The following is a 15013-nucleotide window of genomic DNA, read 5'->3' on the forward strand; positions in this document are numbered from 1 at the left end:
AAATAAAAGTCACGTCACTTAGCCAATAAACGTTAGCTTACATTGAAAACTTACCCTTCTTTGTGCAACTTCAAATGTCGAACGAAGTTGGAAGTTATTGCGTCTCCGTCTGCAATATTCGAACTGCATGTTTAGCATACTGCAATTCGTTTTTTGTTGGCCAAGTCGTAGTTTTTATACCCGAACGAAACCAACTTTGGTATAACTCTTTCTCACTGGTGCGTTGTTTGACAACTCTTGTTCGGTGGTTGTCCTGCAATTTGATTGGATGAATGTTGTGGGACAAAAACAACGTAGATCTAATTTGATTGGCTGTTGTACTGAGAGCACACACGCTGACAAGCAGCTGACAAGCAGCACACACGCTCATAGATAGACAGACACGTAAAAAATGAAAGCTACGGAGCGCTGAATAACTTTTCAATCTTTGGGTTTTGGGGAAAGTAGCAAATCATGTCAAGTCAAAAGGCTCAAGTCCAAGTGAAGTCACAAGTCATTGATGTTAAAGTCTAAGTCGAGTTGCAAGTCGAGTCTAAAGTCATCAAATTCATGACTCGAGTCCGACTCGAGTCCAAGTCATGTGACTCGAGTCCACACCTCTGCCCGATACCAATATTTTGGTACGCGTACCAAAATGTATTTCAATACTTTTCGATACTTTTTTTTTAAATAAAGGGGACCACACAAAAATTGCATCTTTGGCTTTATTTTAACAAAAAAATCTTACGGTACATTAAACATATGTTTCTTATTGCAAGTTTGTCCTTAAATAAAATAGTGAACATACAAGACAACTTGTCTTTTATTAGTAAGTAAACAAACAAAGGCTCCAAATTTAGCTGCTGACATATGCAGTAACATATTGTGTAATTTTCCATTCTATTATTTTGTCAACATTAATAAGGACAAGTGGTAGAAAATGAATTACTAATCTACTTGTTCATTTACTGTTAATATATGCTTACTTTCTCTCTTAACATGTTCTATCTACACTTCTGTTAAAATGTAATAATCACTTATTCTTCTGTTGTTAAAGTTGAAGTTAAAATACCAATGATTGTCATTTGGATGCTTTACAATAGTTTTAGATGATACCACAAATTTAGGTATCATTCCGATACCAAGTAGTTACAGGATCATACATTGGTCATATTCAAAGTCCTCATGTGTCCAGGGACATATTTCCTGAGCTTATGAACATAATATAAATTTTTTTTTAAACGAAAAAAGATGTTGTGATGCTAAAACATATCGATGTAATCATAGTAGTATCGACTAGATACGCTCCTGTACTTGATATCATTACAGTGGATGTTAGGTGTAGATCCACAAATGGCGTTTGTTTACATTGTGACGCCGGTAAGCTACGGTGTGTAGTGAAGCATGTTTAGCTATTCCTCGTCCTGCAGGGATGATTTATTTGTCGCCATGGAGACAAGGATTAGTGATTTAGAAGTAGTTACAACAGTGCAGATTGCGAATGGACTTTAGCCGCTAGCTAGCTAGCCATGTCTTAAAGCACCTCTTCCTGAGGGCATTTCTGTGTTTTAACTTCACCTTTATCATTAGTTTTTAAGTCAAAATGCGTCTGTGTCTGCTTGTAAGTACTCCGTGTGTGTGCACACCGCGATCGTCTGCTCGTAAACCAGCAATGACACGATGTGACGACGACAGGGGCCGGGGGGGTTGGGCACCGGTACCTTTTAGAGGCGGTATAGTACCGAATAAGATTAATTAGTATCGCGGTACTATACTAATAATAAACCGGTATACCGTACAACCTTACTTTAGAGATATGAATACATTGTTTGCCGAGCCTCTGGATCGATCTATACTTAGTATGGATCGGTTGATGTCCGGTTCGAAAGTCATGAAACGGTTGATTGGAGCTCTGCTGCAAATAATGGCCGCTCTATTCTTGCGAGACTTTTGTGATGACGTATCGATAGTACCATTCTGGTTTGCGACTGACAGCAACACAGCAACATGGCAGATAGCACTGAAAGAGTTTAAAAATAATGCGCCTCCTAATATTAAATCTAAAGTGTAGTAAACGTTCCAATTTTTTATTAAAAAGAATGGTCCGTTACATAAAAGTATGGCCTTTTGTAACGTTTGGAAAGCAGCGGCTGCACGACTAACCTGAGCACCCACCTGTTGTGACGGCATGAAGACACCCAACCGGGCGATGTGGGAGCTAAGGATGCTAATGCTAGCAGAGCTACCATCTGGCAAGACAAGAACACTGATTTGAAAGACTTCCGGCCCCAACTTAGCGTGGTAATCACATCTACTACACTGTTCATTGTGCTAAAGATAAAGACCGAGCTGCACAATAACCACAGAACGGCACGATGAAAAGTATTTGAGCTTCTACACTAAAGCTGCTGATTAGTTTACGTGGGGGCACCTAATTGTATCTTGCACTTGTGTTACTGTGGTGTTCTAACACCTCTACTTGATGCACTTCGGCAAATAAATCACATTCCTTAGTATCTTAAGTATCTTCATCACGTATTATTATCACTGGACGATGAGACTATAGTTACACACTGAGAGCAAGCAGGCATGCTAATAACTAAATTAACCGTTAAGCTAGCATTAAACAATACCAAGAAATAAGTGCGTAATACAGTTGAAGAAGTGTAGCTTGAACCACATTGCAGCAGAAAGTAAGCGGATTGGTCCATAAATTGGTGGTGTTGATATCAGGTATCAGAATATGATCGACACTAGAGTGATTAGATTGATATGATTTATCATGACAGTTTGTACTTTGTTCATTATGTTCTTTGGCTTTTTATTGTTTAATTTCCAGCACTCTTATTTTCTGTTTCACTTTCTGTTTGTCTCCTTTTGTCACCTGTTCTACAGTCTGAATGCTGGCTTCCTCACCTTAGCCTGACTGGCAATCAGGGCACACCTGTTCCTGGTTGCCAGTCTTGATTACTGTAACGTTTATTTTCGGGTCTCCCCATGTCCAGCGTTAAAAGTTTACAGTTGGTACAAAATGTGGCGGCTGTATTTTTGACCAGTACAAGAAAATGGCTCCCGGTACACTTAAGGTGCAATTTTAAGGTTGTGTTACTTATGTACAAAATACTAAACCCATGTAATGTACTACAATATTTTTGGTTTTTTAGTAGATAATTTACTATCATTATTATCATTGAAAATGTAATGTAAAATTCTATAACACACATGCGTGAGTGTGAATGTTGTCTGTTTATCTGTGTTGGCCCTGCGATGAGGTGGCGACTTGTCCAGGGTGTACCCCGCCTTCCGCCCGATTGTAGCTGAGATAGGCTCCAGCGCCCTCCGTGACCCCAAAGGGAATAAGCGGTAGAGAATGGATGGATGGATGGACATGCAAAGAACTCAGAAAACGTTTCCCATTTGGCAATTCTATCCTGTAGCCACGCCCTCAGGTAATATACACAGGTGCTCCGTTTACAATCAGTCACACAAAAAGATAAGTTCTTGCTGGCTACTAATAAGTACTCTAGAGCGACAACTGGTTTGGAACTAACAGTGTTCGTATTGTAATCATCCAAATATGACTAGCAGCAAAACTAGAAAGCCGTCAACGCAGGCGACAACAAGTAAGCTAGCTAGCTGATGCTAACTATACTAACTCGCGAGCTTGTTTCCATGCTCCTAATCGTCCCCCAGTCCTGCAAAAGGGAAACGAAATCATATTTTTTTTGTATTTAATAATAAAAATAAAAAAACTGAAATTATATTTTGACGTAAAAAATGTATGTTTAAGAACGCGGATTTACGCGTTTTCGCAGACATTTCACATGCCTGGTTATAGAACAATTGATCTGTCACTTTTCTGCTCTGTCCCCCCTCTCCTGCCTGGAGAGGATACCAGGAGACCATGGATCATTTCTGGAGAGGTACCAGTCTGGTTGAGGTGTGAGCTGTCCTGACTTGTGCCCCGGGGTGGAATACTCTTCCATGCACAACTGTGGGCTGACCTGGCTGAGACCGGAAGAAGACTCCCCTCGGACTATCTGCTTGCTTCCCAATGAACTGGACTCCCAAATTATCTATTCATTTAACAATTAATGAATTATACCCACTTGTGAAGTGAAGTGAATTATATTTATATAGTGCTTTTCTCTAGTGACTCAAAGCGCTTTACATAGTGACATCCATTGCAGCCGATCACCCTGGAAAGGGACGTCCCTACATCTGCGGTCCTTTCCAAGGTTTTTTCTTTTTACCCAGTTGGAGTCTATGGAGTTTTTCCTTGTGGGTTTTTATCAGGGGATGTCGTTGTTTGTGAAGCCCTTTGAGTCGCCTATGATTAAGGGCTAGACCAGGGGTCAGCAACCCGCGGCTCCGGAGCCGCATGCGGCTCTTTGATCACTCTGATGCGGCTCAGCAGCTTACTTGCCGAACCCCCCGATTTTCCCGTGAAACTTCCGGAATTCAGTGACTCTCGCAGAAAACTCCCGGGATTAATATTCACCGATTTCCACCCTTACATCTATAATAAGGGCGTGCCATGATGGTACAACATTTGCCATGATGGTACAACATTTGACGCCCTCTACAATCTGTATTAATAGTGTGCCAGTCCAACCACTTGTTATACAGTATGCATTATCTGCTTGCACACGTACGTGACAGCAATGCATACTTGGTCAACAGCCATACAGGTTACACTGACGGTGACCATATAAAACAACTTTAACACTCTTACTAATAATGCGCCACACTGTGAACCCACACCAAACAAGAATGACAAACACATTTCAGGAGAACATCTGCACCGTAACACAACATAAACACAACAGGACAAATACCCAGAATCCCATGCAGCCCTGACTCTTCCGGGCTACATTATACACCCCTGCTACCACCAAACCCCGCCCCCACCCCAACCCTGCTCCCTCACACATCAACCCCCCCCCCCTCTCTGTGCGTCGGTTGAGGTGGGCGGGGTTTGGTAGCGGGGATGTATAATGTATCCCGGAAGAGTTAGGGCTGCATGGGATTCTGGGTATGTGTTCTGTTGTGTTTATGTTGTGTTACGGTGCAGATGTTCTCCCGAAATGTGTTTGTCATTCTTGTTTGGTGTGGGTTCACAGTGTGGCGCATTATTAGTAAGAGTGTTAAAGTTTTTTTTATACCGCCACCGTCAGTGTAACCTGTGTGGTTGATGACCAAGTATGCCTTGCTGTCACTTACGTGAGCAAGCGGAAGCCCACACAACGTGTGGCTGATCAGGCATGCTGGTTGTAGTGGGTGCTATATGCTGTACCATCTCGGCACGCATGACGCTGACAATCGCCATTCATGTAAAACCCGCGTGCCGCACCAGCATTCAAATTCCATATTAAGGTGTGGGCAGCGTGTCTGAGACCCCTGGTTTACACATAGCACAAAGCAAAAAAAAAACTTTGTATGCAGTGTTATTTCATTTTAAATTTCAAAAAAATTTTGCGGCTCCCATTGTTTTCTATAATTTGTGAAACTGATCAAAGTGGCTCTTTGACTGGTAAAGGTTGCCGACCCCTGGGCTAGACAGATACATTTTGATTGATTGACATTAAATACTTTTTACCTGCCGTCTCTGCATTTTGGGTCAAGACCAATACAACCTTGACATGTTCCTAGCTATGCTACATTGGAACGACACTTTAGGGCTTTGAGGGGAAAAACCAAATGAATTAAAAATTAGTAGTACATATTAGTTTTTACTTTTGTTTAGTAGTTGTGTACTAATGACTTTGTTTAATTAGAGAATAAAAAAATGGTTTTGATATTGTGTTGATATTGATAAAAGTCAATAGCGCTCACCATAGATACATTTATTTACAGTTAATACATGTGGTCGGTATTGGCCGATCTCACTCATGGATGATTGGTGTCAGAATCGGCAGCATGAAACCCTGATTGGAACGTCCCGAGTAAGACCAGGTGACGCACATTAAAGCATCACCTTCTCTCTACAAAACAAACCTCAGGCCCAAACTGGCAGTGAGTCTGTATTTATTTTGTTTATGTACTTTTCAGACCTGTAAGAATGTGAACATGTAACTGTAAACATGTTTGAAACATCACCATGTTGTTATTGTTTTCTTTTATTACTCATTGTTTGATTTGGATTTATTTTTCTTCTTTTTTTTTTACGTTTCCGAAATAAACATTTACAATACAAAAAAATACAATACTGTACAGTGATTTCATTTGGTATTTGTTGTACACATCTTTATATGACTTTATATTGGATTACCGTATTTTCCGCACTATAAGGCGCATCTAAAAACCACAATTTTTCTCAAAAGCTGACAGTGCGCCTAATAACCCGGTGCGCTTTATTACGATTCATTTTCATAAAGTTTCGGTCTCGCAACTTCGGTAAACAGCCGCCATCTTTTTTCCCGGTAGAACAGGAAGCGCTTCTTCTTCTACGCAAGCAACCGCCAAGGAAAGCACCCGCCCCCATAGAACAGGAAGCGCTTCACCCGCCCCCATAGAACAGGAAGCGCTTCACCCGCCCCCGGAAGAAGAAGAAAAAACGCGCGGATATCACCGTACGTTTCATTTCCTGTTTACATCTGTAAAGACCACAAAATGGCTCCTACAAAGGACAAGGATCCGGTTCATAAAAAGACGCAATCTCTCCATCCGCACACGGATTACTACCGTATTTCACAGCAACTGATATTCCTGTGAACTGCACTGTGGAACGGGAGCACGTACGGCGCACCACAGAGAATGAGAAGTCATCCTTCACTGTGGTTCTAGCTTGCCATGCTAACTTCCACCCAGGGTGATATTCAAAAGGAAGACCTTGCCAAAAGAGACCTTTCCAGCCGGCGTCATCATAAAAGCTAACTCGAAGGGATGGATGGATGAAGAAAAGATGAGCGAGTGGTTAAGGGAAGTTTACGCGAAGAGGCCGGGTGGCTTTTTTCACACAGCTCCGAAGGCGAACACACCTTCACTAAGACGGGCAGATAGCGCCGGTCGACATACGCCAACATCTGCCAGTGGATCGTAAATGCCTGGGCAGATAGTTTCGGTCACAACTGTGGTCCGAGCTTTCCGGAAGGCAGGATTCACAGAACTGCTGCACAACAACAGCGACACTGAATCCGATGACTTCGACGAGGCGGAGCCGGCCATTTTTGGATCCCACGCTTGCGCAACTTTTCAATTCGGACACCGAAGACGAAGAATTCGAAGGATTTACGAATGAAGAATAACTTCAGAAGGTGAGCGCTATGTTTATTTTGTGTGTTGTGATATTAACGTTCGAGCAACATTATGTTGCTATTTATTGCTCTACACCATTTTGAATTTTACTATGTTTGTGATTGCACATTTGCGTACATTTTGGGACAGAGTTGTTAGAACGCTGGTTTTCAATATATTATTAAAGTTTGACTGAACTATCTGACTGTTTTTTTGACATTCACTTTAGCGCAGCGTTTTTTTGACATTCACTTTAGCGCAGCGTAGGCGCGGCTTTTAGTCCGGGGCGGCTTATTGGTGGACAAAATTATGAAATATGTAATTCATAGAAGGTGCGGCTAATAATCCGGTGCGCCTTATAGTGCGGAAAATACGGTACTACAAGATCTAGAGTGCCAGTCCATTTAGACTACTGGTATAAAGGATCCTCACCATAAGGGAACGCCCACCAGGGTATTTTTAGGAGTCAACACGTCCCCCATTTCTGCCAGTGGGTTTTTTTTCCTCACCTCTTCATTGCAGGTGAACAAGTCTGAGTCACAGCCATGGCTGCCAGCAGGTGGGTGCGAGGCACGGCCAAGCCGACAGCTCTTCGTCACGCTAACGAGCTGGCGCAGGTTGTCGGACAGGCAGGAGAACACACGGAGGACCTGTAAAAAGCGGCCTGACAGTGGCGAGCTTGCAGGCTTCCTGGGAGGCCGTACGACTCCCCGCGGCGACGTGGATTTGCAAGCTGCTGTCCCGGTTTGTGACTCCGGTCGCTGGTACTTTTGCTAACTTATAAATACTTCATCAGAACCGTTATTCATCTGTTCATATTCTTACAGGGCTTAGCCCATATAGGGAGGAAGCTGGAGCCTATCCCAGCTAAAAAAGAAAAATAAACTTCTATCTCATCATTCATAAAATGCAAACATGAGTGTGTCGGTTCACATACACACATAATGTCAACGCAAACTAGTTAACAATACACTTCATTTGTACTATACCCCCTTGTTGTGTTGCACATTTGACTGTCACATCACATACATGATGCAAACATGAGTCGATCCTTTCACGCACTCACATTGTCAACACCTGTCTATCCTTTGAGAAACACAAATAATGCAAAAATCGGTATGTCCATTCAAACATGACTGTCACATCGACCAAACATCTTGTCTTCCCTTTTGCATGCAGTCACATGTCATGTAAACATTGGTCTGTCCATTCACATACACACATGAAGCAAACTTACTATGAATGGACATAAAATACATACACATATATCCAATGGTAAAATATCTGTATGTCCTTTCTCATAGACACATACTACAATGTGGCTCAACAGTAACTAGACGCATTACACATGTCCCCTAAAATAAAGCAAACTTATGTAAGTCTACTCACATACACAATGTATGTCATGTAATCATGCATCAGTCTATTCACATACATAATGCAAATATTGGTCGTTCCATTCATATACATATTGCAAATATCATTTGTACTGTTTGTAGTTCCACAAGATTTTTAAGTTTCAATAGTTTTGAATGTAAGAAAAATGTATTTGTGTGATCACTATATCCTGCCTCATGAATGGCCCTTATTGCTTTCTTCTGCAGGGTGATGAGTGGATATAGTGTGCTTATGTAATTATTGCCCCAAACTTCTGCACAGTAGTACAAGGTAACGGCTTTCATATCTCTAGATGACAATGTTTTAACCTTCTCTACCTACTTATTAATAAAATGTAATATTCAGCCTGTTAAACATTGCGGACTATCAATTAGAACAGGTTATAAAAGAGTATTCCACAGCGATGGTAAAATTGTGTAGTCAACTGTAATTAGTCGATGTGGGCAGTGGCAGGCATGCCTGCAGTATTCATCTAGTCTCAGTGGTCGCGAAGAAGAAGACGAATTTGTTCAAAGAGTCTTCCTCCTTCATTATCGCCACTGCCATTACAATACACTTCATTTCAATCTGCCAAAAAACATTAATTTAGGTAGAAATATCACAGAATAACAGAACAGCATGATAGTATTGTAAGACGATTTTTCGTTGTTTAGTTGGTTAAAGCGGATGTGAAGCGTAGCGCTGTTTATGTGAGGCCGCCAACCAGACGTGTGTGATTGGTATAAGAAAAGACTTGACATGTTTTGATGAAAATCTCAGATAAAAGTGACTTTAGAGTTCCTCTCTACCGTCTTTGTTTCTGCTGAGCTTGTATTCCATCTTGCTAAATGAGTTTGAGTAACAATCAGTAAACAATTAACTGTAATTCAAACATGGACGTGCAGCATCTCCTCACTACAAGCAGCAATGCACGCTCAGCGTTCGCTCCATAATGTCGTCTCACGTCAATTGAAGGTAAAATTGTCTCATCTTGTCCGGGGAAAGACTTGCCATGGCTTTGGATCTGAGATTTACATAAGGTCCCCCTTTCTCTGTGTAGTTCTGCTAGTTATTTTCCAGCCTATTGCTCAACAGTAACTCGATGCTATTACACATATCCCCAAAGTACGGAACGGGCTGAGGGTCAAAGACGATCACCGTTAAAGGAACTTATAGATAACGCGTTATTATCGCGTTAACTTTGACAGCCGTAGTTTTAACATGTTTTACATGCAAACCTTTAATAGATCAGGCCCATAGTATACATGTAAACATTCATCAGTTCAATTCGCCTACATAATGCAAATATATGTCTGTCCATTCATATGCATCATGCAAACATCTGTCTTTCCATTCATATACATAATACATACACCTTTGTCCATTGTCATACACACATAATGCAAATACCTGTTGGTCCTTTCACATACACAAAATGCAAACAGCTGTCCGCACTTTCACATACACGTACGTAAACATTACCCTGTCCATTCACATGCACACGTAATAAAACATGTCTGTCCCTTCACAAGCAAACAACTGTCAGCCTATTCAATTACACATTCATCAGTCCATTCACATACAGAATGCAAATATCTGTCTTGTCCATTCATATACGTCATACATACATTTCTGCTCATTTGCATACTAATTTCCTGTCCTTTTACATACACAAATAATAAAAAGATAGGTCTGTCTTTTCAAATACACACGTAAACCAAAAATATGTCAGTCAATTTACAATTTATAATGCAAATATTGTAACGGTCTGTCTATTCCTATAGACAATCCACACATAATGCAAACACATCTGACGAAAGGTGAACAAAAGAAGGGAGGAGAAATACAAAGATGGGAACAAGGAGAGCGGATGAAAAAGATATCAAGGTCCTGACCTTCGTAACCTCACGGTAGGCTACGGCAAAGCAAACAAGGCGTTCAAAACTCCACAAAACTCCTGCCAGTACGCCAGCAGTGCAGTAAGGAGGTTGACTTACCCAATGTCGTCTTCTCATGAGCATCTGCAAGCAACAAATGGCGATGGCTACTTAAAGGATACAATCTGAGCGCTCCCCTCTGAGTGCCGATGGCCAGTATCTTCTGCACAGGGTCAAAGGCCATGGATGACGGCTGGTATGGAAAACCATGACGGACAGTCTGGTGGAAATAAGAATTATGCTTTAGGGAATCATTTCAGCATGTTTTTTTTAATTTTATATCACTGAGATTTTTCTTCAATATTTAGGGTGATTTTATAATCACAGCCCTATTTTGAGACTTCTCTCTCTCTCACTCCTCTCATTTTTATCTCTCTGTCACCGCCTCCCACATGAAGTCGTGATTACGCCAAAGTCTGAAGATACAGAAAACTCCATCAACATGGAGGGTTCTGCAAAGATACATCACACAGCAAGTCTTTACCCGTTTCTCCCCAGCATCAATCAGTAAATAGGTCGTGCAACTGTCACTTTATGACATCAGTCATCTGGCAGTGGGCTGTATTTGTTTGCTCAACGGCAGAAGAGTAAAGGATGTTACGTAAGCGGCACCCGGCGCAGCAGAGACACCTGCCTACCTCAGAGCCAGGCAATAGAGTGGATTACTCTCAATGGCCACAACATTAGGTACACAATTGAATGACGTCTATCACAACTGCATCATACAGAGAGGTGTTTGCACCTTTCATTCAGATACAAAATGACGGCTGCTCTTCTCCACTTACCTGCACATGTTGTCAGCATTTGTTTGAAGAAAAATGACGATAATCACATTGATCTTCCTCGATGCCATCCTGAGCAAGGACTCTCAATGTTTGGGGCACCTTTTGCAATGGATTACATACCAACCTAAAGTCCCTTTATTCTATTTGTATTTTTTTTTGTCCTTTCCAGCTACTCAGGCAAATCCTATTGTTGATGTAGATACCCATATTTGCTCTACAAGTGTGGGATATTTCTGTTGTTGCCTCATTTGTATTTGACTTTATTAAATGGATGTCTAATAATGCAACCGGACCGGAGAAAGAGGGGATGGAAAGAGAAAAAAAAGAAGACAAAAGGGGAAATTGTGGGCATAACAAGGGGGTTTAAGACAGAAAGACAACAAACACAACAATAACAATAAAAACCACAACAAGAACAGAACAGCATCAGCAAATAGGATATCTACAAATATGATGTGAAAAGTGATAGCAAAGAAGCAGTTAGTGAAGCAAATATAAATAACATAGAAATGACAATGAACATTATTAAACTACAAATGGATCAAAACAAATATCAATAGAAATAGCACTATTGATAATGAATAATAACAATAATTACCTCTATTATCAACAATACAAGTATTTCAAATGCAACAATACATATACAGTATGTAATGATAACTTGAAATACAAAAGTAAGCAGATAAATGGAGGGGAAGAAAGAGAAGCGAACAGTCGGTTAAACTTTGTCAGTGTGTCGTGTGTTACCCAGTTTCCCCTAGGGGAACAACGTTAATATATGTTTGATGAAACGTGATTATATGCGTGAGTGTATGTATGCATATGTGCTTGTATATGTACATTATGTGTATATGTTTGTACAGTGAATGTGCGTGTGGATGTATGTTCTGTGAGTGTGTATGTATGTACTGTATTTGTGTATGTATGTGGGAGCGTAGGTACCTATGTATGTACTTGAGTACCTTTGTGTACGCATATTTATGTACTAATGAATGAATAAGTATGTGTGCATATATGTACTGTATGTATGATTGTGTGTATGTGAGTAGGTATGTGCATTTGTATGTACAATATATTGCGAGAGCCAAAGTATGGGCCCAGCCCAACCCAAAACAACAGGTGCGGCACCCAGGGAACAAGGGACCACCGCCAGGCCGGCCAGCGACAGGAACCCCAGACAGCATGCCATAGACAGACGCGACCGGCAGAGGACAGCCACCCCCCAAGCCAGCGAGAGACCCCACCCCACACGGGCAGAAAGGCGGGACGACCCGCCTCGAGGCGCCCAGACACTCCCCGCAGCCGGACGGGAAAACCGCCCCCGCCCCCAGCAACTAGGCCCCCAAGATCCACTCCACTAACCCCTCTCTCTCTCAAAAAAAAAAGACCGGGTCACCACCAGATCCCAGCGCCACCAAACCCCGCTAACCATCCGCACGTCCAAGCCCCCCCGCCCACCACTCACCAGGCATCCCATCCGGTAAAAGACCATAAGGACCCAGCCCTGCGCCCACAGCCGGCATGCCATGGTACCTCAGCAAACTCGCCGCTGCGATCAGCAATGCACACCCGAGCAGCGACACATATATACGTACATACATACATACACCCAGATTTCCCCATATATAAACACACACACACACGGGCACACACGGGCACACGGGCACACACACATGCGCCTCCATATATACACACACATATAATTGAAAAATAAATAATTAAAATAGATAGAAGAAAGACAAATTATTTTAACTATAAAAAAAAACGATAAAATAAATGAAAAAAATATTTTTAAATAAATAGATAAAATAATAAATAGCTACATAAAAAAATTTAAATTTAAAAAATTTAAAAACACATGAGAAGGACTATCGCAGGGCAGTTGGGCAGCACACCCAGGGGACAAGCAGCCCCCACCCCACCCAACCGCACAGCTGCAACGTAGGGCTGCCCAAGACAGACCATCGCTCAGGGGAAGGAGAAAGCCCATATATATATATATATATATATATATCCATCCATCCATCCATCCATCTTCTTCCGCTTATCCGAGGTCGGGTCGCGGGGGCAGCAGCCTAAGCAGGGAAGCCCAGACTTCCCTCTCCCCAGCCACTTCGTCCAGCTCCTCCCGGGGGATCCCGAGGCGTTCCCAGGCCAGCCGGGAGACATAGTCTTCCCAACGTGTCCTGGGTCTTCCTCGTGGTCTCCTACCGGTCAGACATGCCCTAAACACCTCCTTAGGGAGGCGCTCGGGTGGCATCCTGACCAGATGCCCGAACCACCTCATCTGGCTCCTCTCGATGTGGAGGAGCAGCGGCTTTACTTTGAGCTCCCCCCGGATGACAGAGCTTCTCACCCTATCTCTAAGGGAGAGCCCCGCCACCCGGCGGAGGAAACTCATTTCGGCCGCTTGTACCCGTGATCTTGTCCTTTCGGTCATAACCCAAAGCTCATGACCATAGGTGAGGATGGGAACGTAGATCCACCGGTAAATTGAGAGCTTTGCCTTCCGGCTCAGCTCCTTCTTCACCACAACGGATCGATACAGCGTCCGCATTACTGAAGACGCCGCACCGATCCGCCTGTCGATCTCACGATCCACTCTTCCCTCACTCGTGAACAAGACTCCGAGGTACTTGAACTCCTCCACTTGGGGCAAGATCTCCTCCCCAACCCGGAGATGGCACTCCACCCTTTTCCGGGCGAGAACCATGGACTCGGACTTGGAGGTGCTGATTCTCATCCCAGTCGCTTCACACTCAGCTGCGAACCGATCCAGTGAGAGCTGAAGATCCTGGCCAGATGAAGCCATCAGGACCAAATCATCTGCAAAAAGCAGAGACCTAATCCTGCAGCCACCAAACCGGATCCCCTCAACGCCTTGACTGCGCCTAGAAATTCTGTCCATAAAAGTTATGAACAGAATCGGTGACAAAGGGCAGCCTTGGCGGAGTCCAACCCTCACCGGAAACGTGTCCGACTTACTGCCAGCAATGCGAACCAAGCTCTGACACTGATCATACAGGGAGCGGACCGCCACAATCAGACAGTCCGAAACCCCATACTCTCTGAGCACTCCCCACAGGACTTCCCGAGGGACACGGTCGAATGCCTTCTCCAAGTCCACAAAGCACATGCAGACTGGTTGGGCAAACTCCCATGCACCCTCAAGGACCCTGCCGAGAGTATAGAGCTGGTCCACAGTTCCACGACCAGGACGAAAACCACACTGTTCCTCCTGAATCCGAGGTTCGACTATCCGGCGTAGCCTCCTCTCCAGTACACCTGAATAGACCTTACCGGGAAGGCTGAGGAGTGTGATCCCACGATAGTTAGAACACACCCTCCGGTTCCCCTTTTTAAAGAGAGGAACCACCACCCCGGTCTGCCAATCCAGAGGTACTGCCCCCGATGTCCACGCGATGCTGCAGAGTCTTGTCAACCAAGACAGCCCTACAGCATCCAGAGCCTTAAGGAACTCCGGGCGGATCTCATCCACCCCCGGGGCCTTGCCACCGAGGAGCTTTTTAACTACCTCAGCAACCTCAGCCCCAGAAATAGGAGAGCCCACCACAGATTCCCCAGGCACTGCTTCCTCATAGGAAGACGTGTTGGTGGGATTGAGGAGGTCTTCGAAGTATTCCCTCCACCGATCCACAACTTCCGCAGTCGAGGTCAGCAGAACACCATCCGCACCAT

At 43.3% G+C, this 15013-nt stretch overlaps 1 protein-coding gene across 7 annotated transcripts in view; it reads right to left on the minus strand.

Annotated features, from left to right (window-relative positions):
• The window catches only part of stxbp5a (syntaxin binding protein 5a (tomosyn)), a 260924-nt gene that overhangs the window by 238035 nt on the left and 7876 nt on the right, over positions 1 to 15013 (minus strand). For all 7 annotated transcript variants that reach the window (XM_061929527.2, XM_061929526.2, XM_061929525.2 and 4 more), the window contains one exon: positions 10652 to 10749. In XM_061929527.2, the coding sequence (XP_061785511.2) occupies positions 10652 to 10749 (98 nt within the window). The remainder of the gene's footprint in view (positions 1 to 10651; positions 10750 to 15013) is intronic.

This window comes from Nerophis lumbriciformis, linkage group LG34 (genome assembly GCF_033978685.3).
Source record: "Nerophis lumbriciformis linkage group LG34, RoL_Nlum_v2.1, whole genome shotgun sequence".
NCBI lineage: Eukaryota > Metazoa > Chordata > Actinopteri > Syngnathiformes > Syngnathidae > Nerophis > Nerophis lumbriciformis.